Consider the following 25390-nt stretch of genomic DNA (forward strand, 5'->3'; position numbering starts at 1 on the left):
GGCACAGTCAAGCCTTAATGAATGAAGGGGATGTTTGGGGGTTTATTTGTTTGTCTTTTTGGTTGTGTATTTGTGCTGTTGGATGGAGCAGTTACTCCTTTGAAAAGTATTAATGGGCCCATTTGACAGCCTCTCTGGCTTCAACACTGCACATTCACAGTCTAAAATCATGCAGTGACAAGGATACAACAGATTTTTTTTTTTACATTCTCTTCAGCTTTAGTCACACATGATGCTGACTAGTATTGTCTGTTTTCTGGCTCACAGTTTCACATCTGAAATTAAGTGCATTCATCTCCACTGTGGTGAGAAGGATGGTAATTAAAATGTGTTAAAATACAACAGTGCAGTCATTACAGGAACTGCAATGAAGCATTACTAAAAGATCACAACAGAGACGAGAGCTCTGGTGAACCTGGTTTTATGATTTACCTTTGGGTTTTACTGAGGATAACACACAAACACACAAATAATTTTTCATTTTTTATTTAAAACCTTAGACGCTGAGACTTGTCAAACCTACTCAAGTTATTCATTCTTACACAAACAGCATTAACCCTTTAAGTGGTATTTCTCTCGGTAATGAGTGTTTTGTTTACAAAATAAGATAAAGAATCTCTGTGGATCTGAGTGTACGTGAGTAAGGGGATGGTAGAGCAAGTTTTAATGAGAAGACTGTGCTTTTACTTTTTCAATCCGAGTGGAATCCTCTAGGTGACTGAAGCAACTTTTCGAAGACATTGATTGCCATTCGTTCGGTGGAGGAAATAATAACCTAGCAGGTAACTGTGCCGTCTGTAGCGATTTGCCCTTCATTGCAGTACTGACAGCTCATTACCTTAGTGTTCCTGCTTCACACTGATAATTCCCCCATAAAATCATGCCAGTAACGCCACTCTTGTTTTTTTTCCCCCTTAAAATTGTGCTTCATTCATGTGGTTGAATGTGATTCTTTCCAAAGTCTTGATCTAGTTTAAATGTTTGTTGGAATAACACTGCTGAAGCCCGATCTGTTGGTTAATTTTCACTCAGCAGTCAAGGGCTGTGTCACACCAGCAATTATGAAAGCGAAGATTTGGACCAAAGTGTATTAAATCCAAAGGAATCAGTGGATTCACTCACTAAGCTGAAGTAAATCTGATTAAAGCTTTCAATAACAGTCCAGTTTTGGTGAACTTAAACTTAAAAATTTGCACCAGTGACCAACCATAAACTGATACAGCATGTCCTGCTGTTAGTTTTGAGACAGTGGGTGGTATAAATACATTACCTTAAATTTTGATATATTGTCTTGAAATGGCGCTAGCTGCTAGTTTGACAAGCTAGTTCGGCTGTGTCATGCCTACAGACTAGACAAGCTGTCAGTGATTATTTCCCCAGTCAGAGTACTTTGCCAAATAGTCCTGCAAGTAAACACCACATCGCCAAGCTTCACCAGCACCAGCGCTCACATTTGTTGCCGTGCCATTTTCCGCTGAAATGAAATGAAATATACTGCATGAAATATATTTCACTTAACTAAAGAAAGCATCTTTTTTTGTCTAAATGCTTTTCATATTTTATTGTCTTTTTTCCTGCTGAGTTTTTTTTTTTTTTTTTACTATAAAAGGTTCTGCTCTTTAAAAGAGAAAATAAAACCATAATATAATAATACTGATATATTGTCCTAAAAAAAATTTTTTTTGAACAATATTCAAAAAAAAATTATATTGCACATATTGCAATTGCGATGTAAGTCCCGATTTTATTGGAAATAAATAAATAATTCATTCATTTCCTTTTCAGTGAAAAAAAATGTAAAAATGATGATGATGTGTTTTTTGCTGGGGTCTGTACCAGACAAGCATGTTCCCTTACATCTGGAGAATATGATTTGTAGGCTGAGGCATCTGTGTAGGACCACATTGGTTCATTGCTTCATTTATACAGTAATGGTTCGTTGTGACACATTTTACCTTTATCAAGAAATTGCAGCTCCTACAGTTTAGATATTGCACTTGGCCACATTGCCATTTCAATAATATTTCAACTAATTGTTTAGCCCTCACTTTCATCACGGTCATGCTTATGAATCCAGAATCCAACGGTCAGGCTCTTAAATGTCTATGTTTAGAGTGTCATGACATCAGAAAAAAGTATTTTCCATAGCGACAGTATAATGTAGAATAAATCAGACTTTACTTCCTATCTCTGGCTCCAGCTCCTCTTCCTTCCTCCGGCAATATAAACAAGTTTGTTGCATAAACTTTTTGTGTTGTATGTTTTCCTTCTTATAAAATACAGTAAAGTATAAATAGATAATTATATGTACCCCAGGGATAATTTGTCTTGGACATAATTGCCACATAAAAGTACTGTACCCCACAGCGTGTCTGTGTGTCGCATTATCAACTCAAGAAACATAAAAGCAGCAACAGGAACATTGTGCAGCAGCAGATTGTGTGTGGGTGATCAGGCAGGGCTTTGTTGCTGTGCTTCTTCTTTTTTTCTTTTTTCTTTTTTTTACATAAGAAAACGACATTCCCTTTAGCAGCATCCCTTTGGTTCATGCCTGGGAAATCCTCCTGTAGTCACTGCTGCATCTGCGTCATCAGGAGCAATTTTTACAGCTTTCAACCTCCCACATGATGGCAAGCTTGAAACACAAAGAGAAGGCAGAAAATGAAGCAGAGGTGCTTCCCCGGCCTTCTTTGAGACAGCTCATAGTCAGAAAAATCTTGTCTGCCATGGTTTCATAGTTTCTGAGCATTTTTCATACTGTGAAATTTAAAATGAAGTTTGTTGTTGCAATTTTCATATAGTATTTTAAGGTAAAGCGTCCCGTCAGATGAAGACAGAGTGACTGAAGAACCATTATTTTTTTACCATTTTTTCTCACTTTTCGTGGCCTGTGTTCTGAAAGCATTTTGAAGATATAGAATGATAATTTTACATAGTAACAGGGAATGTGTCCTTTTAGAGATCAATCTCAAGAAAACTAATCATGTCAGTGGAGGTTTTGCCTCATTAAACAAAGATCAATGTGGATGTCAGCAAAACAACAGCAGCTGTATGTTTTCTCATTTGACTTCAATTGGCTTTAAGGTTAGGATTTGGACACCACGCCTGAAGGTATCTACACTTATTAGAGCTTTCATGTTGAAGTTAAAGTGGATTCATTTGCATAATTAGGGCTGGAGCATATTAAGAGAAGAGGCAGGGAGATGGGAGTGAGTGTTCAGCGCAGCATACGACAGCAGCCATGTTTAGACCTCACTACAGTGAATCTCTCAGGGGAGGCTTACTAATGACTTTCATCTTTCTGGATATGAGTCAAAACAGTCACCACCGCCTCTCCCTACCTCCCACCCCCCACTCTGAATCTGTCCTCCTCAAACAAGCGCCTCCACCGCCTGTTGATGTTGTGGTTGCGGTGTCGAGCGCAGAGTTGACATGGCAGGCCGTTGTACTGTGGCCCCTGTTTGGTTTTCCATTCTTGGAGATTATGTCAGAGGAGGAACTGGAGGATACTTTACAGTGCAGCGCGTCCTCCTGCACTATCAAGTGCCATACCATCCCAGTGAGCAAATATTTGATGGAGATAAAGGCTTTGTATCCCATTCAAACCATTCTCAGGCAATGCTCTTCTCATGTGTGCAGATTGTGAGTTTGTTATGCCTTTTTGTTTGTTTCCAGACTGCAGCACATTGTAGATATTATTCTTACATGGCCAAAGCACTCAGCTGCCCATTATTGCCTAATGACACAGATAATGTATGTTTGGATTGGCTTTTTTGAGCCCAGTTTATCTGATTTTTTTCACACAATAACAGAAACAAATCAAATAATTGTTTAGGCTTAGTGGACTGCCCATCAGGCCTGTTGTAGTGTTGTAATATTTCAACTGTACCAGTCTGGACCATCAGTTTGTGGACTGCACTACCAGAGGAAGCATGATCCATGTTAAACACATGGCCTTACCCGACCTTATTTACTTCCTCTTCCCTAACTGCGTGTTCCAGCAGCTGCAACAAAGCAATTTCCCTGCAAAGATCAATAAACTTTTTCTGATTTTGATTCTGATTTATCAAACCAAACACACCCCCATACACCGCAGGCATGTCTGCAGTCTATTCCTACATCAGTGAGCAAGATAGCACCCAATTAATTATAATGATACATCTAGAAATTGCCTTTCAAGAAAAAAAAAGTCATTCAAGTTTAATCAGATGTGATGTAATCACAGAGTTGTAATCACAGATGTGACTCAGAGCCGCATTATTGTATGTCAGAGAGTTTGATGTTCTGAAGTGCTTTACAAAATGAGACCAAAGAGAAGATTCAAAGAGCCACAGGCCCTGTGTGGAGAGTGTCCCTCCCAGTAGAGTTGGAGAAGGCACCAGATTAACATAATGCAGAATAGGTTATGCCAGGGTAGATCATCATTAGCCTTGTATGCCTGAGAGTATGTGTGGTTTTCATATACTGGGTATATGTTAAAGCAGTAGTTAGACATTTTGAGAAATATGTTTATTCACTTTCTTTCCAGAGAGTAAGATGAGAAGCTTCATACCAGTTCACACCAGTTTCATTTACAGAACCTGAAAACCCATTTTTTCCACACAGCTTCTGTCTTGACCAGATGAGTTCCACACAAACACAGCGTTTCCTGCTCATTGCTCCGCTTATTTCTCCTGAGAGATTTCTGTCTGCTCTTCACACTGGTTTGATGAGGGCGAGGCTCGGTTTGAAAAAAGTGATGTCATTGCTTCGGTACACTGTGATGTCAGCCGTCCATCTCATTCTTGTAAACGCGATATCTCAGTAACGCTTTGAGGGAATTTCTTCAAATTTCGCATGAACTTCACTTGGACTCAAAGATAAACTGATTAGAATTGGAGGTCAAAGGTCACTGTGACCTCACAAAACACATTTTTGGCCATAATCACAAATTCACACACTAATTATGACGCAATTTAACTCAAATTTCTATAGGGATAAAATGAAGTGATGATATTTTATATCCATATGGTCAAAGGTCACTCTTCATTGTGACATCATAATGTTCTGCAAAAACACCTCTGACTATTATTCAAAGCTATAAATCAGGAAGGGGAGATTGTGACTATATTTCCTACAACTTGGCTGGTTGGTGGAGGGAGACGATGCGATAATTCTGATTTTTTTTTTTTTTTTTAAACATCATTTTGATTAATACTTATTTAATCGTAAATATGTGTTATTAGCAAGAAATACTTGAGAATCAATCCCAAGTTTTTAGGGACCTAAATAATTGACAGACTCCAGCTATCTTATCTTAACTAACCTGAAACGCTGGAAACATAGTCTGGCTCTGTCCAAATGTAACAAAATCCACCCACCAGCACAAAAACCTGTCTATTAGAATAACAACTTGTGGTTTTACAGGACTGTTTGTTTGCCGGGTGTTGTAACTCCCACTGCCCCTCCCCTCTCCCATGTGACCACAAATTACCTACTTGAGCTTTTGTACAAAATAAACAATCAATGCATGTGGTAAGAAGTGAGTACTATTATAAAAGTAGATTATGTTACCTTTGGGAGAGCCAGGTTAACTGTTTCCCCCTGCTATCAGTTTTGATGCTAAGCTAACCAGCTACTAGCTGCAACCCTATATTGAACACATATGAGAGTCGTGTAAATCTTCTCATCTAACTTTCAGCAAGAGAGCAAATTACTTTATTTCCAAAAATGTCACACTCTTCTGGAAAGGGTTCTGTGTACGGGAACCAGATTGTGGGTATTTAATTTCTGTTCATAAACAGTAATGACTTTCTCTCCAACTCCAAACCGACACATCAGTTATCTAAGTCATCACTTTAACAGCAGACACTTTGTGGAGTCGCTCTGTTGACAATACTCGGATGAGTGACTTTATGGACTGTCACAGTGGCCAGAGTCAATAAAAACACAACTTCGTAATTAAATTTTTGTTTGTGGCCCGACACCCTATCTGCTTGATGTCATAGCAGTTAGAGTAAATAGTTTTTAAACAGATAACAAGCCCCTTATTTTGTGGAAATTACCTTGGCTGGAGTTTTTTTTCTTTACATAGGTCAAATAAGGTGATCAGAGAGCAGGGGATGCAGTCCGTCTTTCTATGTGGTCACTGACCATGAGAATAGCTATTCTGGATGTGTTCAAATCAGCATACTGGATTATCTGATCAGATTTATTGCAGCAGCTTTTTTTTCCTGCTTCAACACTCAGGCTATCGACATCTGCCGGGGGAAGATAGCCCTAATTATTTTCCATCCATATGTGATTAACTGAGATTTGCCTTTAAATGCTCAGTATGGGGGCCTGTTGAACACTCATCTCCTGTCCAATTCGGCTCAGACACGGACCACTAGCTTCAGACTCGCTCATGGTTGACTGTGTTTTAAGCCTCCGTGAGAATATGGGAGTATGAAATTACATAAGGGCTTTTTCACTAACGGTGTTTTGGTTGTAACTTTTCCTCTGCAAATTTCCATCTGTAATAGTATTGCTTCTGAGACTCATCAGAAATTGTGTGTTGAGTGTTTTATAGGTAAAGTCAATCAAATTCTGAGTTACTGTTTTATCCATTTATAATCTGCCCCTAAGAGCAAAAGCAGATCTTCAAATTTGGCCAATGTCGTCTTATAAATTATGCACTTGCCAAAAACAGGCATTTGCCTCCTTGAGCTGTGCAGTCGATTAGTCTTAATTAATTCTGAACCTTCTGACATTAATCCCAAAATGAAGTCTGAGAGCAAGAGTTTTGTTTTGTTTTGTTTTCTGCCTAATTGAGGCCAAGTGGCCGTAAATTACATTTGGAAAATAGAAAAAGGAGATCATTGCAGTTTTATTGCTGTTTGGTTACAGGTGCACGTGTGGGAGGAGAAGCAGATAAGGAAGAAAATTCATAGCTCATATGCTGCTGAGGTGTAATGATGTTTATTAGGAAGATATGCCGAGAGGGAATAAGAATTCAAAAAACAGATAGCATTCCTGAAACAAAAAATCCACAGAATTAAAACTGCACGAGGCTGGATTTTTGAAAGATGTGCAGGGCACAGGTGCAGTTGCTTAGAGGAAGACATCTTCTCTTACATCAAAATGAGATTTCAAGGTTTGGCGATGTCGGTCAGTCAGGCAGCCCACTGTGGACCATGACATTTTTTAGATTCAATGTCCCCAGAGGACGAATTAATGAATTTGGTGATTCCTGACTTTTTTAGTGCCACCATGAGTTTGACATTTGTAGTTTTCAGTGAATTGTCTAGTCATGTCATGTTCCCTTGTAATTGTATTAACTTATGACTATACCTGCAAGTCTAATTGCACCCCCATTAACCTCAGCCATGCTTTGTGTTTAGTGGTAATTGGCAATTGGCAATGTTGAGATCAGTTCACTTTGTTTTGGTCCCCATTGATATTTATACAGAGTAACTACACATAGAAATTAAGCACAACAATACTGGCCAAAAAGGTGTAGGCTGAACCTATTGCTTATTACACCTACCCACTTAACATAACATTACACAAATCTCTCACCACTAGCTCATTTAAATTCAGAAAATAAAAACAAGGAAAAGCAAAAACAAAAAGAAGCTTTTCACCACTAAGATCAGAAACTATCCTATTAAAAAATAAAAACTGAACAAGAAGCAAGATCAGGAGACCAAAAGAAAGAAGGGAAGAAAAAATAAGAAAAAGTTAAAATGACCACATGGTAAACATCACACCCGCTAAATATAAGTATGTTAACATTGTTATTGTGAGCGTTTTATCATGCTGACATTAGTATTTAACTCAAAGCAGCACTGTGCCCAGGTACATCCACCAGTGAGGAAAACAGCCCAAAAAAGCAAAACTCACTGATAATGATTAAACCTACTGTGAAAACAATTCAGTGATTCTTCAGCTGCTAAACAATCATCTCTGTTCTGGCTCTGTTCTAATAGTGATTAATTGTTCCTATTGCTTGAATATCTGTTAACAGCTTTCATACCAGTTGTCATACACCAATTTTTACTGATTCTCCAGTGCACCTGTAACACTACTATCAGAATCACCAGGTATTGAACTGTTAAAGTTGAAGATTTTTCTTTTAGATTAAAGGATTATTTTTGGTCCATGACATAATGCTCTTGTACTAAAAGCAGGCTACATGTATTTTAAGTACTCCACAGGCCCTGGAGTTGTCCATTTTCACACATAAGTAGATACTGTAGCTCTGAGTTTAGAACAAATGATCTGCAATGCTATTGAACCATGAAGCTCCTATAGTAAACATAATGATGATCCCAACATCATTTTGTGGCCTGGCTCTTTTGGATGTCATCTAAATGAGTATTATGTTCTAAATCAAATTTATTTCTTTTTCAATTGAGTAGACATTGATTTTATCTTGTAGGAACTCAGGAAGCAGCAGGGTGGACTGTGGTTTACTTTACATTCAGCCAATACTCCTGTAGTGCAGTATCATAAACTAATGTCTGTTTTCTCCTATGATGCCTATTATGTGTGTGTGAATCAATCTTTAGTTCATCAGCATGTTGGCAAGAAGACTGTGAGTGTGTCCAATAGAATAAATGTGTGAGATATTGTGGATTGGATTTTGCATTCAAGTTGCTGCACAACTAGTTTAAGAAAACACAGCCTCAGTTGGGACTGCAGGAAAATGAACACAGAAACACCTGCTCAGGCATAACAGGTCAAACATCACTTTTACTAAAACAGCCAAGAACCCCACAAATACTCTTGGCTCAACAAACACTTTCACAAGCAATCTAAGCCATACACAAAACTGAAGTGCAAAAAGCAAATGGGAGTTTTCCATTGGCTTTCGGGTTATTATCGGAAATAAACTCAACAAACAAAACTTTATGATACTGACACGTTTTATTCAGCAGGATAATCTTCACAAATGAACACCACTTTATGATTTTTGAAACCTAAATACAGTCACCACAAGTAAAAAGCTAATGTTAGCCTGTAAACATACTACACCATGACTTTGATTTAGCGTTTACCTCTACTACAAAAGCGTTTCCTCTCAGAAAGTTAGTAATACAAGCGCACAAGTATAAACCCAACCAGGCTGTAAAGGTGGACTGGTGATTAGATCATTTTTTTGTGTTTGGTGTGATCATGTTTAACGTCCCTGAAAACCTCACTCTCATTTTTGTAAGAGACTGCTTTTATTAAGCACAAACCGTATTTCTGTCATCTCACCTAAAACTGAATCAAAAAAACCTACCGACTTTGGAACAGAGAACCATAAACTTATTTCCAGGTTTTTAGGACTCATTCCTGCTGCACTCTATCAACCTTAAGAAACAGACTTAACGGAACAAGCACCATACAGGAGATGAGTTGATATGTTTCTTCTTAAAGGCTGGTTCATCAACTGTTGGGGACCACAGCTGCATAAGTGAAAAATTACAGTATGTTAAAGCCATTACTGGTTACATCTGTAGTCTGCTTGAGGCAACATTAGCTTCTACTAGCATAACACCCCTGAATCTGAACGGCTGACTGTATCAGTTTGGGACACCTTGAGGGTATTTCTTCAAATTTGCTCACTTGGACTCAAGGATGAACTGATTTTGGTGATCATGGGTCAAGGTAACTTTGACCTCACGTCCATAATGAATTCACATGCTAATGTACTTCAAATGTAGCAGAACAAGAACAACAAAGTTCAACAAAGTCAAGTCAAATCAATTTTATTTATATATCCCTAAATCAGAAAATACACTTAATACATTTTATTAAATCCATTCAAAGTCTTCAGTACATATTTCATATGAGTCTGACAAAACATGGATGTAAACTGCAACTTGATTGGTTGGCAGGGGCATACAGTTGCAAGGCGGTAATTGTAGTTACTTTGTATTTGGGTGTGATGTGAAGGTCACACAACACATTGTTCCTACATTCTGCTTTAGCCACTGATAAATCTGACAGCAGGTCAGAAACTTTGTGAGAGTTTTACAAAAATTGAAAGGCAACAAATAATCACAAAACAGTACAACAGAGGATGACGCAGCGCTTAAGCTGATTTCAGGTCATCTCGTGAAAAGGAAGAAACTGAGTTAGCAAGACAACACAGTTCTTTGGTCCAACCCAAGTCATCTCATCTACCATAGCTACTACTCATTTTTGAGAGCTCAAGCCCAGATTTGAGTTCCACCCCTGGAATTTGGCAGTAATCTGTCCACAGATTGATTTTTCACATGTGGTTTTTGGATCAGTACAATGACCCATTTACTGCAGAGATTATAATATGGATATAATAGTCAGCTCTGGACAGAATATTCAAAGTGTAAGTAAAGTTCAGAAAAAGAGTCAGATTGAAGAATTATATGACTGCACAGCAGGAAGCCTCAAGCCAAGACTGCCATCTCAGTGTGCAGCCATTAAAGTGTAATGGCACCCAGCCACCACACTACTGCTCCCCCACACTATTGATTTATTCTATTTTGGGAAGTTGCTGTGTAGCAAAGATACTAGAACTATTGTGTTATTTTTTCCTGATTAGCCACACTCACAGTTCAGTGAAAACGAAATGCTCGAGGTGATGTCCAGGTGACGAAGAGTAAACTATGTGCCTGCAACTGCTGCATTGTGTCTTCCTCTCTGAATATTTCCTGTGCTTCTTCACTGTTACATGAGGGCAGGTTGGAAACAATTTCTTTGTCTGTATGTGGATAAAATCTAATCCATGTGACATTAAATGCTTCCAATTTAGAGGCAGAAAAGCAAATGGAAATATAGACTAATTGCCCACATTATTACACACAACTGCTCATTAAACAGGAAGATACACTGAGCTATGTGACTGCATGTTGAAAGCATGCAGACATGATTAAGAGGTTCATTTAGAGTTTGAATCAACAGAAAGTGCAAGATGCATAATCATAATCTGAATAAGGCTGAACATGGTTTGATTATTGGTGCTTGCAGCTGCTCTCCAGTTTGCAGAGTTTACAGACTGGGGAGTAATAGGCAAGAAACAGATAATTATTCAAACTGATCTTTTCTGCTGGGCCTTTGTGAGTTTGATACGAAGATTACAATACTATGTTCTCTTCCCAACAAATAGCCACATGCCCACCCTCCCAGTCATCTTCTCCTTTTAATATGTTACCAAACTAACTGTCAGCTGTCTAAATGGAAGCATTACAGCCTTAAGTAGTGTGACAAACTCACTTGAGTGCTGTGTGACAAAGTTAAAGCAGTGCAGGTGATGACTGACTGATAAATCATTTCCCACTTACTGTAGCAGTGCACACCCACTGCTGAGACCATCCAGTGCTGCAAACCTGTACAAACCCGTGTTCTTGACTCACTTCATCAAGCTTGTTTGATTTGTGATGTCACAAAATCTGCTCAAAGTCTGCCTTTACTCTGCAAACAGTAACATAACAATTACAAAAACATTTTTTTGATCAGTTCTGATTTGATAAGCAGATGTGATGTTGGGTTCAGATTACATTTACTTTCATCCATAAAGTGCCTTTAGTCGCCAATCTGAGGCACAAGAGAACATCCAGGCTTATTCAAGGGACAGTAACAGGAAATATGTAAATAGCTTCTCCGAGTCCAACATTCACATTGAGAAGGACATACCACTCTACAACTTGTCAAACTTGATTTCTGTTGTGACAAGCTGATGGTCGTGTTTGTATGTGACCTTAAAGGTCCCATATTATATAAAGGTAGATGTCCATGTCTTCTTTGATTATAAAGCAGGTCTAGGTTCTATATTAATACTGTGAAAGTATCAAAGCCTCAGTCCACAGAGAAATGTACACCGCATTGTATTCAGAAACTGAGCCTTAAAACCAGCAGTCAGGACTTCTGGAACTTTGTGATGTCACAACAAAGCAGTCACTGCTCTCAGCCATGATCCAAGCCCCATCCACCTGCACCCACAGTCCAACCTTGCAGGATTTGGTTTATCGTAGTCTTTACCTGAAATCTGCTATATTTTTATTAGATCACTCAGAAAACAGTCAGCTGACTGCTCTTAAAAACACAAATATATCTTCTTATATGTATGAAAAGTGTGAAATATGGACCTTTAACAGCATGAAACCTTGGAGGCCTCCTGCCTTGTGTCAACAGTACAGGCTTGTTCAGGCTTGGCTCACAGTGGACTCCCCTCAAGACTCCGGTATGTTTGAAACGAAGTCTGTAGTTTGTATGATGGCTTATTTACAATGTAGTATGTACCACTTATTTGTGCTCACGGAAGTACTTTTGTGATCAATGGAGTGACAGTTTAAAAGAGTTCAAGTTCAAAGCTGCTACTTTTTTGCTTTCTCCACACACCTGGCCAGCTGTTGTGCTTGTTAAATTGTCAGTTTTGGAAAGTTAAAGAAATTGTAGGCAGACGCAGCCTCCCACCTCCAGTGTCAGACAGGTGTGGAGGAGCAGGTTTCAGAGGCTGTTTGATGATCCAGCGCACACTCTGTTGGAGGCACAGAGACGCCGCCACCACCACCACCATGTCTTTAATTACTGTCTGCATATTATATTTGTGTGTAATGTCTTGCATGTTTTCTCATGTTCTGTACCAAACCCATGAGGAAGACGTCCCCCTAGGAAACAATAAACTAAGCAAGCTAGGCATTTGCTAGTATGAACAGAGCAGAAATCAGCAGTTGGCAGCTTGCACTACCGAATATTTATAGACCTCGTCTACAGTGATCATTAAAGTTAAGTTTAGCATAAAAAACAACAGCGATTTCGACAGCGGGACAGCCAGTCATGACCCCTGATGTTGTCATTGTGTCAGCTTATATTTATATTCATTCATTATTTTTCTATACTTACTTACACAAGTCTCTTGATATCTACTGTGATTCTCTTCTGAAGCACTTCTTCTGAGTGCGCTCTTATTCCCACTTGTCATGGTCTGACATGACACAAGTTGCATTGTTAAATGTCTCTAAGCGTGTGTGAGCATCTTAACCTCTGTACCCTCGCAGTTTTCTGCCTGCTTTGAAAAGCCTGGTTGAGTGTGGCTGGAAGTGAGGGATAAGGATGCTAAACAGTCATAACCTTTGGCACTACCATGCTAACAGTGAGCCGGCAGAGAACACTCTTGAAGAGGAATACAGAGAGGTTGAATGAAGAGTGAGAAAAGGAGGGAGAACTATTATTTGAGTAAACATAAGTCACGTAGCCACCGGTGGAGAATGAAAGCGATGTTGAATGTTTTGGATGAGTAATGCTGTTGCTCCCGTGATCTCACAGAGCAGCGATGAGTGTGTACAAGCTCGGCTCAGTTAGGTGTCCTGCGTGGAGACAAGCCAATATTAGTCCAGCGAGCTTATAAACTGTTGCTGCGACATAACCCCCCAGTCTTTCTGCCACAGGCTGCTGCACACTGCTGATGGAAATTATAGCAGCCAAGCAGGTCTGCTTGTTTGGGGTGATGCCTCTTAAATATGTCCCCACTAACAGCGAAATAATTACACACAGTCAATGTTGGATTTCAAAGAGAGGCACAGATGGACGGCGATTACTCAGACCCTTTAGAAAGATGCTGCAATGGGAGGAGTTAAAGCTGCAAGTTTATGGTTGATTTATATTCTTTTTACCAGTTTACCATCTATCAGACTGCATATGCTGCTACAGAGGAGTTAAAATTAGTAGACTGTAAGATATATAGGCCTCCTGGTCTGAACTGATAAATGTGGAAGTGTTTCATGTCCAGCTCAAGTGAGTGGGAGAGTATCCAAACGTGTTCCTGGCTTCTCTTCGTCAGAGCAGATGGAATCTTTAAACACTGGTTGAAGGAAAAGACAACAGATATCAAGTGAGTGGTTGTTATGGGGATAATTATAAAAAGGGCAGATGGCTCAGGGGGATATCAGAGGCTGGCAGGTTATTTTTAGACTTACTGCAGCACACCTCAACCTTTTAAAGCACATCCTCTGGCTCCATCGGAGCATTCATCAATGACCCTGCCTGGCTAGCGGCCGCTGGCGAGGTAGAGCTGTTAAACCCTGATAACCTGGTCATCTGGGCCAGAGCACAACTCTTCACTAATGTTCATCCTGGAGGAAAAGACACTGACACTTTTTTAACCAGTTCCTGATTGTAATGATTTGTTGTATATAAAGGCATTTAGATTTGGAACCAGAGTAAAACATCTCAGTCATCATTGGGCTGTGTAAGCTGGCCGTCTCTGTCTGATTGAGTCATTGGTTTATTTCTATTTCTAAAGCCAATCTGGTCAAATCAGGTCAAACCATCATATCTCTGCAAATTTATTCTACCTTATAACCATTAAATCATATTCCATGACACCTGAGTGTATATCTGCTGTCTGGCCCTAATGTATGGATGGAAACAGGATTGAAACCTTCATGTTTTCTGTTGTAGCTAGTCAGGCTACATTACACACACAACTACATTTTAGTTTTAAAACATCTCTCTTTTGCTACGTTTACACAACCCCAGAGTTTTCAAACCCAAAAATAGAGACCTGCAGAAACACTGTCAACCCTGCTTTAGTTTGAAAAGTCTAGTAGTCTGAAAGGGCAGAAACAGAAACCTTTGAAAACAATGATGTTGACACCCACAGTCACTTATGTCCCCGAATGGATCTTATTGATCACAACTACACAACTACTTACAGGTGTTACTCACCTTGTTGTCTTTGCTAGCAGCTGTTGTGCAGTTAAATTCAGCACTTTAATGCTACAGCTGTCTTTGCTGGTCCTTATTATCAGTACCAACTGCAGAGTTCCTGTTTACACAGGAATGTGCATGAACAGTGTAGGTGAATGGTCACATGACATGTATTTTCAGGTGTGATTGTATGGACGGAGATTATTTCTGATATGGAGCCATTTTAAAATGAAAACGTGTTAGTGTGGACGCAGCCTTAGAACAGTCTGCTACAGGACTTTAAATTGATGATTTAAATTGACTTCTGATTTCGCTAGCTCTATGGCTCTATCTTATTCATAGGGACAAAAATCTTTGCAATCGGTCCACTACTGAGAATAATGTAAACAATGGGACATTTAATCCGTGTCAGAGTACAGCCGCTAAAAGTGCTTGTTTTTGCCACCAACAGGTTCAGATTGTTATTATAAGTGTCTGACAACATTATGGGTGTTTCCTACAGAGAGAGACCCTTTTGTTAAAGAATAAATCCTGTTTGTTAAACCAGAAACAGTCACTCTCTTCAAAGCCACCAGACTCTATTGATAAAAGCAGTAATTTTACCTTTCAGAATGCGGGAGTTGCTGGTCTCCTGCTGCCTCAATTGGTTAGGTGGTTTGTTTGTTTATTATTTTCTCTATTTTATTTTATTTTTATTTTATTATTTTAAATTTATTCTCTGGACAGATCTCAGATTGGGCTTTTGGAGAATAAATGTTTTGAGACATCCTCGTAATATAATTAACAATTGGTCACAAAGAAATGTGTAATTATTTGAAAGATACTGTCTATTTCTTTATTATATAATCACTTCATTCACCTCCTGATGTGCCACAGCAAGTTATGCAACAGTACTTTTGGCGCACCATATCTATAAAAACACACCATGCCTTTTCAAAAACTTGCCACAAACCTTTACTTGTCCTCTTTTGCTTCTCCTTCACCACGTGCACACACACGTGCACCACTACATTGTAGCACATTTCTGACGTAATCAGTTTTGCAGCAGAGTGACACCCCCTTTTGTTTAACAAGCATCTCCTGTACACACTTCAGAGATGTCTCTTCATACAGCGTGAGGTGCAATGAACATGACATCTGTATTTGTTTGGTTCTCATTTGTCCGCTTCCCCCTCTCGTTGCACAATATTTGTGAGTGAATCTTAATGAGCTGAGGAGACACCCGGTGTGACGCACAGCATAATCTTGTAAACACTGGCAAATCTGCAAGTGTCGGCCGTCATCTTTATCTTCACCTGCGCTCGCACTTCACGGGTGACAGCGGAGCAGTGAGGGGCGGAGAGCCTTGTTTAATCTCTGAGTAGTAGTTTGATCTGTGGCTTTCATATTCATCCAGGAGGGAGGTGTCATCTCTCCCTCTGTTTCTTTCCTGGTTGCTGTGGCGACGCCTGCCGCAGCGCTTTGCCTCTGCAGACTCCAGCAGCAGCATCTGGGCAGAGCTGTGTGTGTGTGTGTCTGTGTGTGTGAACACTAAAGCCCATCCCAGCTCATGGGTTATGTAACATGTTGTAAGTAATGTAGCTGCCCGTTTGCATGGGTAGGAAAATAATAAACAGATCAATTCCCCTCATTTCTCTGAGTTTCTTAATGAATCTGTCGCCACACAACAAAAAAGTGCGTTAAAAATGAGTAATTTCTTACCAAACACCATTATGTTAAGACGACCACACACTCCGTTACACACACACTCACCCTGTGATGTACCTGTTGCCCGCGCAGAGCTTGTTGGAGCAGTATTTTGTCGCAGTGATATTTCTCCCTCCAAAGCCTCCATCCTCCTTCCTGCTGACATTTACCTATTCTGTGTTTAGTGGTCTGTTTTATTAGGACAATTCCTCTAACGGGCCAAAACTGTTCCTCTGCCGCTCACTCACCTCTTCAATTTCTGTCCTCCTCCCCAGCTCTGCCTCCTTCTCCTCTTCCCTCCAGCTGATATCTTCGTCAGGCTGGGGAGAAACTTGTTTTCATGTCTCTGTTAAAGCTTCTGAAAACAGTGTGCCTTTAAAAAAAAAGGTGCAGCAAGGATCTTAACTATTTCTAGGGCTGAACTTGTAGCTGTTTTTCATTTCTACTTTCAAATTAAAATTTTAATGGAGAGTTGCATAATCAGCAGTGTAACAGTGTCATTTAACGGCTTTAATAGCAACTGTCAGCAGCAGCGTTGCCAACTTAGCGACTTTGTTGCCAGATTTAGCAACAGTTCACATCCCTTTAACAACTTTTTTCTTCTTTTCAAGAAAAGCACCAAGTGACAAATCTAGCAACTTTTTGGACAAACATTAGCTACTTCCTTTACGGGGGCGTTGTCAATACTGCCCCCGTGAGCAATTGGCAGACCTCCCTCTGTGTGTACTCTGTTCAGTGAGAGGCAGAGAGGTGATCAGCACCTCCAGTCCACTCGGCAGCCGACATAGGCTTGTGTGCAGGTGTGCTCTTTGTGAGAGACAAAATAAGAAAGATTGCTTCTAACTTTATGATGGATTATTTTACATGTACTGTATACGTAGCTGAAATCACAGCACAGCCGTTGTCTTTAACTTTTGGTGTTTGGTGATTTTGTCAGACGTCGTCATGGTTATAAAATCAGGATTTTAGCAGCAGCTTGGAAATGGCTTGGAAGTAACTGCTGGTAAACATGTAGTCTCAATGGGCTGCGTTTCAGTCTCTGTGTCATATTTGTTCCATTACCTGACAACAGACAGAAAAACATGTAAATGAGAATTATTATTATATTGGAAATTAGGCTGTATTAAAATACTGTATATCTGAGCACAGAGAGAAGAGACAGATGTAAATGTCTAACAAAAAACAATATGATGCAATGAGGTCAGAAATATGTTAATTAGCACATGAGGTCTAGCCGCAAATTCACTCAGCTGTTGTTAAGTAAAGTTAATTTTGTGTAAGAATGGTTTTGTATTAGAAGAAATACCACACGGTATCATTTTTAGTATTTGAAGAAATAACGGCTGAGTCTTTCTGCTGTTCATGAAAGACAAACAATGTGGTGAGTCTGGTGATTTTGAGAGATCCCCTTAATGTAAAATAGCCACCATGAAGCTAACAAGTAGCTTGGCATTTGTAGAATATGAATAAGATATAGAGCTGCCAACAGTAGTTTGTGACTGTATCTGGCCAACTATGCAGATCAAGAAGTTAACTTCTGAATTCATAATTTGAATATTACTGAGTCTACTGTAATGTTTTGATGAATGCAAGCTAAACTGCAGGTAAAAAGTCAACGAGCCAAGTTGACTTACACGACTTAAACAAGCAACAGCCATATTTTATCTAATTCCATTCACATAGGAACAGGATAAATTTGTGAATAAACCTTGTATAATACGAGGTAGACTACATACAGGGGTCCAGTTGAATTCAATCATTCAGCCCTATTTCCCTCTACAATATGCACCTATGCATATTCAGCCTCTTGGGAAGCTGCATTCCTGGACATACCTACTTAACAGCACACGGCGTAGGTAAGGTGAGGAGCATTGGTACACCGGCTCATCAGCACTCATCCCTGCTTTTAAAAAGCAGTGTTTTGTTGTGACCTTTCGAGTCCACTCCGGGGAGATGCAAAGATGTTTGCTGAGGGCCCCTGGAGAACCACGACCAGAGGCTTTTATCTCCTGGTTATTTGTTTTGAAGGTTAAGTAAAGGATGATTAGTCTAAAATGTGGATATTTTATTTAATGTCTCATCAGTGTTAATCCTCCACAATTGTGATGAAATCTATTTTTTTCATAAGTAATTTTTGAGCACAGTTGCAGTGGGCCACCTTTTTTCCCTCTGCTCCCACTGCTTGTTTTTCTGTGTACATGTTGGTTATCTAAATCAGCTGATTGCCTCGGTGCTGATACACAATCCGGGAGAGCAGAGTCGAGCAAGTCTTTAGCAAGTGTTCAGGCTGTAGGTGTGTGTGACTGAGCTGCATGTGTGTGGGAGTACAGACTAACCATCCTCTTTTGTTCTCTTTTAATGTGAAAGAATTTATTTCCAGTTTTAGAGCCAATGTAGGCTACCTATAATTTGCACATCTCCTAGCAACAAGACTTTGAACAAACTAAATATAACTACTTGCTAAGGTGTCACTATAGGCTCAGCGCTACCAGCAATGAAAAGAGTCTGTTGTACGCGTGTTTGTTTGCATATATGTGTGTGCATTGGTGTCCTGATGCACCTTCACAAGAGGTTTCCCAGGAAAAGCAAAAATCCAGAAGTTTCCATAAGCACTTTACAGCTGCAGGAAGTTACTGAAATGATGTTTGAGCGACAGCAATAATAGCAAATCAGCTAGATTTGCAGCTGTAATGTCATTCATGTCACCTACACTTTAGGGAACCCACGCTGCGTGTCAGACTTTCTTTACCCTTCCACATGGTGTCTAATTGGATTTGCAGGTGAAAAAAGTGTCTTCAGATGATGACTTCCAAGCTCCTGTTAGGTGATCTCAAGTGCTGGATAAGAACTGAAGTGACTGTCAGACCTGACTAACACCAGGCCTGAAAGTCCAAACAATATTTATTCAAGCACGTGACCAGGCAAGTTAGCAGACCTCCTTTACACCTTTCATGTGTCTGTATCTGGATATTTTATCTGGATATGGGAAAACACTTGTTGCTGCAAGGTGTAAATTCCTGCAGAGTGCATGGCAGGGGGGGTGATCAGACTATGTGATTGGATCTTAGACTGGTGTAAATGATACATCTGAATATCTTCTTGTACTTTCCCTGTCCAAAAGACACTGAAACTTCTGAGGGACTAATATCCACTTTCATTTTTGACTTGTATGGTCTCCCTCCATTTTGAATTCTTTGCTCCCTCGTATATGCAAGTGCTTTTTATTTTTTACATCTGGATTTTGTCATATCCGACACTTTGTCTCAAGTTGATGAAAAGCAGGATATTGCATTAAATTCTATCATAAAAATAATAATAACTACATGGATGCACAATATTCATAAAAAATATTATCACTGCCTAATGTAATGTAATGGATATCATTTTTATACCAGAATCAATACAATATCTCAAAACAACACTTACAACAATATTTTTGACCTGATCTGATTAAACAAAACAAACCTGGAAGTGTTTTTAATGGTCACACCACAAGCAAAAACAAAACCAATTTATATTATTTTATTTTGGCAGAGTTAAATAAAAGTGGAATATTTTAGTCAGTACTTGTAAAAATATATATATCGGGTGGAGTGTGGTGATTCTCACTAGTAGTCCTGACCTAACGTAGATCATACCAACATCAATAATAAAAACATCTGGAATGTATAACTGTGTACATTGTGTAAATAAGGTTAGGAATATAATCAGCAGAGAACAACATTTACTGACTATTATCAGCAAACTCAGTGACCTCTTTTATTTATTTATTTTTTTTTTTACTTTCGTGACAAGAAAAAAAGAAGATCCTCCTGTGAGCCCCTCAGTGAGAGCTGCTGGTCGTCTGTGTTGAGTGAAGTGTGTTTTTAATACAGACGTGGAGCTGAATGTCACCCTCCCGCAGCTCCAGCCTCCCCGGGGCTCTCTCACTGACTGTGACAGTATGGCCGCAGCCACCCACACCCACCCTCCCCACCCCGCTCCTCCCACCCTCCTGCTGGATTGTCTGTCTATCTTCATACTCCCCCCATCGACCCTCACCCCTCGCTGTACGCAGCAGATCAGCACACCAGCGGCAGCGAACGCAGCTCGCCTCCTTCATCAGGCTGCCACGCAGGCTCAGCCGCTCTGACTCACAGTGTTTATCACAGCTGCGGGCGTGACACTAGAAAGCGTATGACAACCGGTTTGTGCGTCTTGCGTGTGTGTGTGTGTGTGTGTGTATGCCACCGTTATTCTCAGAGGAGTCATTACTCGGGCGATCTCTTCGGGTGCCCCTGAACCCCCCCCCCCCATGTTTGGAGTCAGTCTCCTGCGCAGTCTGCCAGCAGCGCATGGGAGCCCAGTTCACTGAGCTCGTTGTTCAAAACAAATCATTGTGTCTCTCTCTGCACCTTAGCCAAATAGGGGCCACATCAGGAGTGACTGGCCACACATTAGCGGAATTGAATTGAACTCACTCAGTGTTTGGTGGTTGGTTGTGACAGGAGAGAGAGGGAAGCAGCCAAGTGTATTTGGAGAAAGTGTGTGTGTGTGTGTGTGTGTGTGTGTGTGTGTGTGTGTGTGTGTGTGTGTGTGTGTGTGTCATGGTGGGATAGTTCCAACAATCTCATTCGCCCCTTCTTGACAGAAATTAGTCATGCATGAGATTAACAGGAGGGAATTCAGTTTAATACCCACTGCTCGGGCGCTCTCCACTGATGTCAATAAAATGTATTTTAGGACAAACAAAGCCTATTGATCCTCCACCAGAAACAGTATGATAGGCCATTAACGGTCGGCTCGGGTTTTGATGAATACAAATGAAGTGGAGATTGGGTGGGAATCCTGTGAATGACCGCGCACCAGATCTGAACGTTGGTTTTAAAGTCTTAATTCTCCTTTCTGCCAGAATCCACACAGTTCCACTTCTGCACAGAATGTTAGACAAAAGACCCCCCTCCCCTCCCCTCCCCTCCTCCTCTCCTGCTAATCCTCTCCTTGTCTTTTTTTCCAGATGTGTTAGTGAATGGGAAGCCATGTGACTGCGATGTCATAGCCGACTGTAAAGTGGGCGAGGCCGTGACCCTGGAGGTAAAACTGACCAATCTGAGCAAGAACTCGGTGGGACCCCTGGCTCTGACTGTGGTGCCGTATCAGGACTACCAGAACGGAGTCCAAAACTACGACCTGGAGGACGCTGTCACCTTCATCGGCTCCAACACCTTCTACATCGACACGGTCAGTAGGGGCTGGAGAACTGCATGAATGTAATTTCCCACCAAAAAGTAAAGAGATCTGTTTCACACAGTTTGGTCACATTATGTAACCAGAACGCTTCAGAGTGTCACAGGATTAGACCGCAGAAGTAAAGCTGTTCATGCCAGCAGTTCACAGCAGCAGAGGTCACACCAAATGCACTAATAATGGGGGAAATGAGCTAAGCGCTAGTTTTAACGGAGGTGTATTACTTTTGTTTCAACCAGAGTCCTTCATGTTGTCATGGAGACGGGCTCAAAAATAACAGAGTTACATTCCTGCTCACAGCTGATGAGCAGCTTTAAGCTAATGTCATGTCTGCCACGTGTTCTCTGATGAAAAGTCTCCAACACCGGTTATTAGCATCTAGGCTGTGATAAAAGACATGGAAATACCAGCAGCAACTAGTGTTCGGAGCAGTAAAGCTACAGGCGGCTGAGACAAAACAGTGGAACATTGCTAACATTTTTACCTCAACTCCCACATTCAGCATTTATAACCCATATATAAACATTTCAAGTCAGTAAATTTATTGAACTTTCTCACATACAAACAAACCCAACAGTCCAACAGGCCGGACAGCGTCAGAGGGGAAGGTTGTGTCATACACCATAAAAACAGGAAGGAGGTATCACATCCCCATATGCAGCACATCACAAACGCCTAAACACACTGAACAACACAAACAAACTCAAAAACAAACCAAAGCTGAAACATTTATACACATTTTTCTGTCTATTAATATACTGTATTTTTAATCAGTTTAAACTCATCCTATCAAGACATTTTTTATATGTATGTTGCTCTATTGTAATAAATTACATGTTTATACACCAGACCACATTTATGGGTGTCCACAGGAGGAGTGATAGTTGCTGACAAATACATTAATAAACACTTATATTCTTTATGGTGTGTAATAAACCATGTATTACTTGTTTATTTTCCATTTATAAATGCTAAATAGTACTTTACTTACCAGCATTAGTGGTTGTAGCTTTACCTTAGTGGTTGAAAAAGTGCATCATCGCACAATTTTGCTCAGTTAAATAAAATTAATTCTAAATTCAGTCTCACTGGTGACCATGTTTAATGGACTTTTAAGAATTAAAAATTATGCGTACCAAAAATAAGTTTAAAAAAACACGACGGTGTGCTTGAAAATATCTAGATATTTTTGATATTTGCTTTAGTTATGTAATCATACCCACTTTTTGTTTTCTCAAAATTATATTAACGTTTTGTAGAATTGCAATGCACGCTATAACACACACATTAACATACTGAACAGTAGAGGCAGCCATGACTTTTGCTGACACAACTCCGGTATGTTTCCACTCTCTGAAAATCATGATGTGAAATGAAGAGAAACCAGTTTCTCTCTGGCAAACTGGAACAACGTTTGAAAATCTACACCAGAGCATGCTCAGCAGAATAGGCTATGGTAGGGTCCTTCAGAGGTCATGGCAGAAATCTTGAAATGATAGAACCTCAGCGGAGAAGAACCTTTTTATGTAAAAAGTGAATGTTGAACGAGCTGGAGGTGATTAAAAAGAGACTTGGATGACGCCAGAACAAAGAGCTGATAGTGTAAAATGCTGATGAAAGCATGAATGAATTTACTATATTTCTTACTGTTAAAACTGCATAAGTCTGGTAATTGTTCTTTAGTAAGAGAGGAAACAATGCATTTGTCCAGACCCTTTTATCAAAGCCACAGACGGCTTCAAACTTACTCCCCTGCTGGCTCCATTCTGGCTGACCATGCACTAGCTTCATTATCCAACTACTGAAAGGTGCCTGCTAATGCTTCTGTCTCTTTTCCATCACCAGGTTAAACCTAAAGACAGTGCAGTCTGTGTGGGTGCTCTGCTCTTCCTCTACACTGGAGACTTCTACCTTAATATCAAGTTCCAGGACGACAGTGCTGGACGAGAGCTTCCTCTGGCTTGGTTCACTCTGCCCAGCGTCCACATTAAGGCTCTCGATGCTCCACTACAGGCCGGGGCCTAGGTCCCAAGAGACCACAATATCATAGGGCTGAATGAAGGATGGAGGGTTTTGTTGGCGATGTCTGTAAATACAATAGCCTTATGAATTGAATCACGTGTAAATATCATTTTGTTAAAGGTTACAGTATGTGTACAGTAGCGTGCACAGGGATTAAAAAATCTTCTCTTCAGAACATTTGAATTCTTTGTTTACAGGTTACACGCAGTTTATGCAAGTGGTCAGAAGAACCCTAAAGCAAGTTTTAGATAATGTGTGATTTGATACAAAACCAATGGGAAGATGCACAACTATCCCTAAGCTTTATGACTCTACTTCTTAATGTACAGAGACTGGAGACTGAAGGAAAACGCCAGAACTGGAGTTCCTCACACACACACATTGCTTTGTATGTTGCTAGCTAGCTAAAGTTACAACAGACATATATACCGTTGGCACATTTGGTTGTTTGTGGTGGATTAAAAAAAAAAAAAGACAACACAAACAGTTCAGCAGTGAAATTAGCTCAAGTAATGCTTCCCTATCTGAAAACAACTTAAGTGCTCGGTAGTGACAAGTGAAATTTTGGACTGAAATCTCAACAGCCAAGTGGAAGAGGCAAAGTAATTTTGCCTTTTCTTTTGCTTTGAGTTTTATTTTGACACAAAAATATGCACCTCTGACAAATAGCAAACCACAGCAACAGTGAGCGATATGATCAGCTGCATTGCACCATCCTTTTTTATTTAACCCTGACCTGCCAGATTTTAGACTGCTTCATAAAAGACATTCAGATACCATCACTGTTAGACAGGAGTGGACTGCACCACTGTGTTCCCTTGAATTACCCATGACTACTTACTGTCCACTTAGCAACCAGGCAAGTTGGCTTGTTAAGTGGTTGTTTGATAAATGAAAGCTAGCAAGCTAGCTTGGGAAGCTATTTTGTTGGCTAGAAGCCGCCTGTTACCAGATAACTAAACTAGCTGCGAAACAAGATAGCTACTGCAGGACTCCACAGCTGGCCACTACGTCACTAAGATTCCAGTAGCACCTCCTTCACAAGAACACAGATTAATGTGGTTGTATGACTTTGTGGTGAAACCAGGTGCAAACACCATTGTCACACTTGTAACTTTTTGACTTACAGTGCCATTGATTCAGCTGATTCTTTTATATCAAAACATAATATATAAGGGGAATTAGAAGAAGGTGTTAGCATAAGGTGAGCTAAAGACTCACAGCTGGTATTTATTCCTGAGACGAGCTTCACAGTGTGTGAGTGTGATAAGCAAGATTTCTATGGACGTTTTCTTTTGCCTCTGTGCCATCACGCTGGAATACTTATAAATTTTGACTGTCTTAGATTAGCCTATCATTATGTGTGACATATAATTGTTATAAATAAATGTTAAAAGAAGGGCACCTTTGTTCATTTTGACATTATTCCAGCTCTTTGCATTTGTCTGTTCCAGCCATAATAGCTCTGTGATTATCTTCATTTTCTGCCTACGGAGATGACTTTTATCACCTCAGCATTTTTGGGAACCTCAAGTCTGACATTCACATACTTTAATATCCATAAACAGTGATTATCAGGGAAAACACTGCAGACTAATAATGATTTTTATTTTATTTATACAGGGAAGATTGTCTGAGCGACGTGCTGCTGCCCACAGATACCTTGTTACAGGTGGAAATATTAACATCTGGGTCATCACTGATTGAATGTCATAGCACCTTTAAAGTGGGCCCTTTAATCTCACCATTGTTCATGCATTCTTTGATTTTAGTACCTGTGGATGCACTGGGAGTTAACCAGTACACCCACAGCAGTACT

The 25390-nt window shown here is 40.0% G+C and overlaps 1 protein-coding gene across 4 annotated transcripts in view; it reads left to right on the plus strand.

Moving 5' to 3' along the window:
• The window catches only part of trappc9 (trafficking protein particle complex subunit 9), a 218848-nt gene extending 193873 nt beyond the window's left edge, over positions 1 to 24975 (plus strand). For 2 of the 4 annotated variants that reach the window (XM_071499579.1, XM_071499580.1), the window contains exons 22-23: positions 21320 to 21543; positions 23395 to 23720. In XM_071499579.1, the coding sequence (XP_071355680.1) occupies positions 21320 to 21543; positions 23395 to 23574 (404 nt within the window). In that variant the 3' untranslated portion in view covers positions 23575 to 23720. Of the gene's footprint in view, positions 1 to 21319; positions 21544 to 23394 lie in introns of all 4 variants that reach the window. The other 2 variants (XM_071499581.1, XM_071499582.1) reach the window with 1 other exon arrangement.
• The last annotated feature ends 415 nt before the right edge of the window (positions 24976 to 25390 follow it).

The sequence above is a fragment of the Trachinotus anak genome, unplaced genomic scaffold (assembly GCF_046630095.1).
Source record: "Trachinotus anak isolate AG129_WGS33_773 ecotype Australia unplaced genomic scaffold, CSIRO_AGI_Tana_v1 ptg000016l, whole genome shotgun sequence".
In the NCBI taxonomy this organism is placed as follows: Eukaryota; Metazoa; Chordata; class Actinopteri; order Carangiformes; family Carangidae; genus Trachinotus; species Trachinotus anak.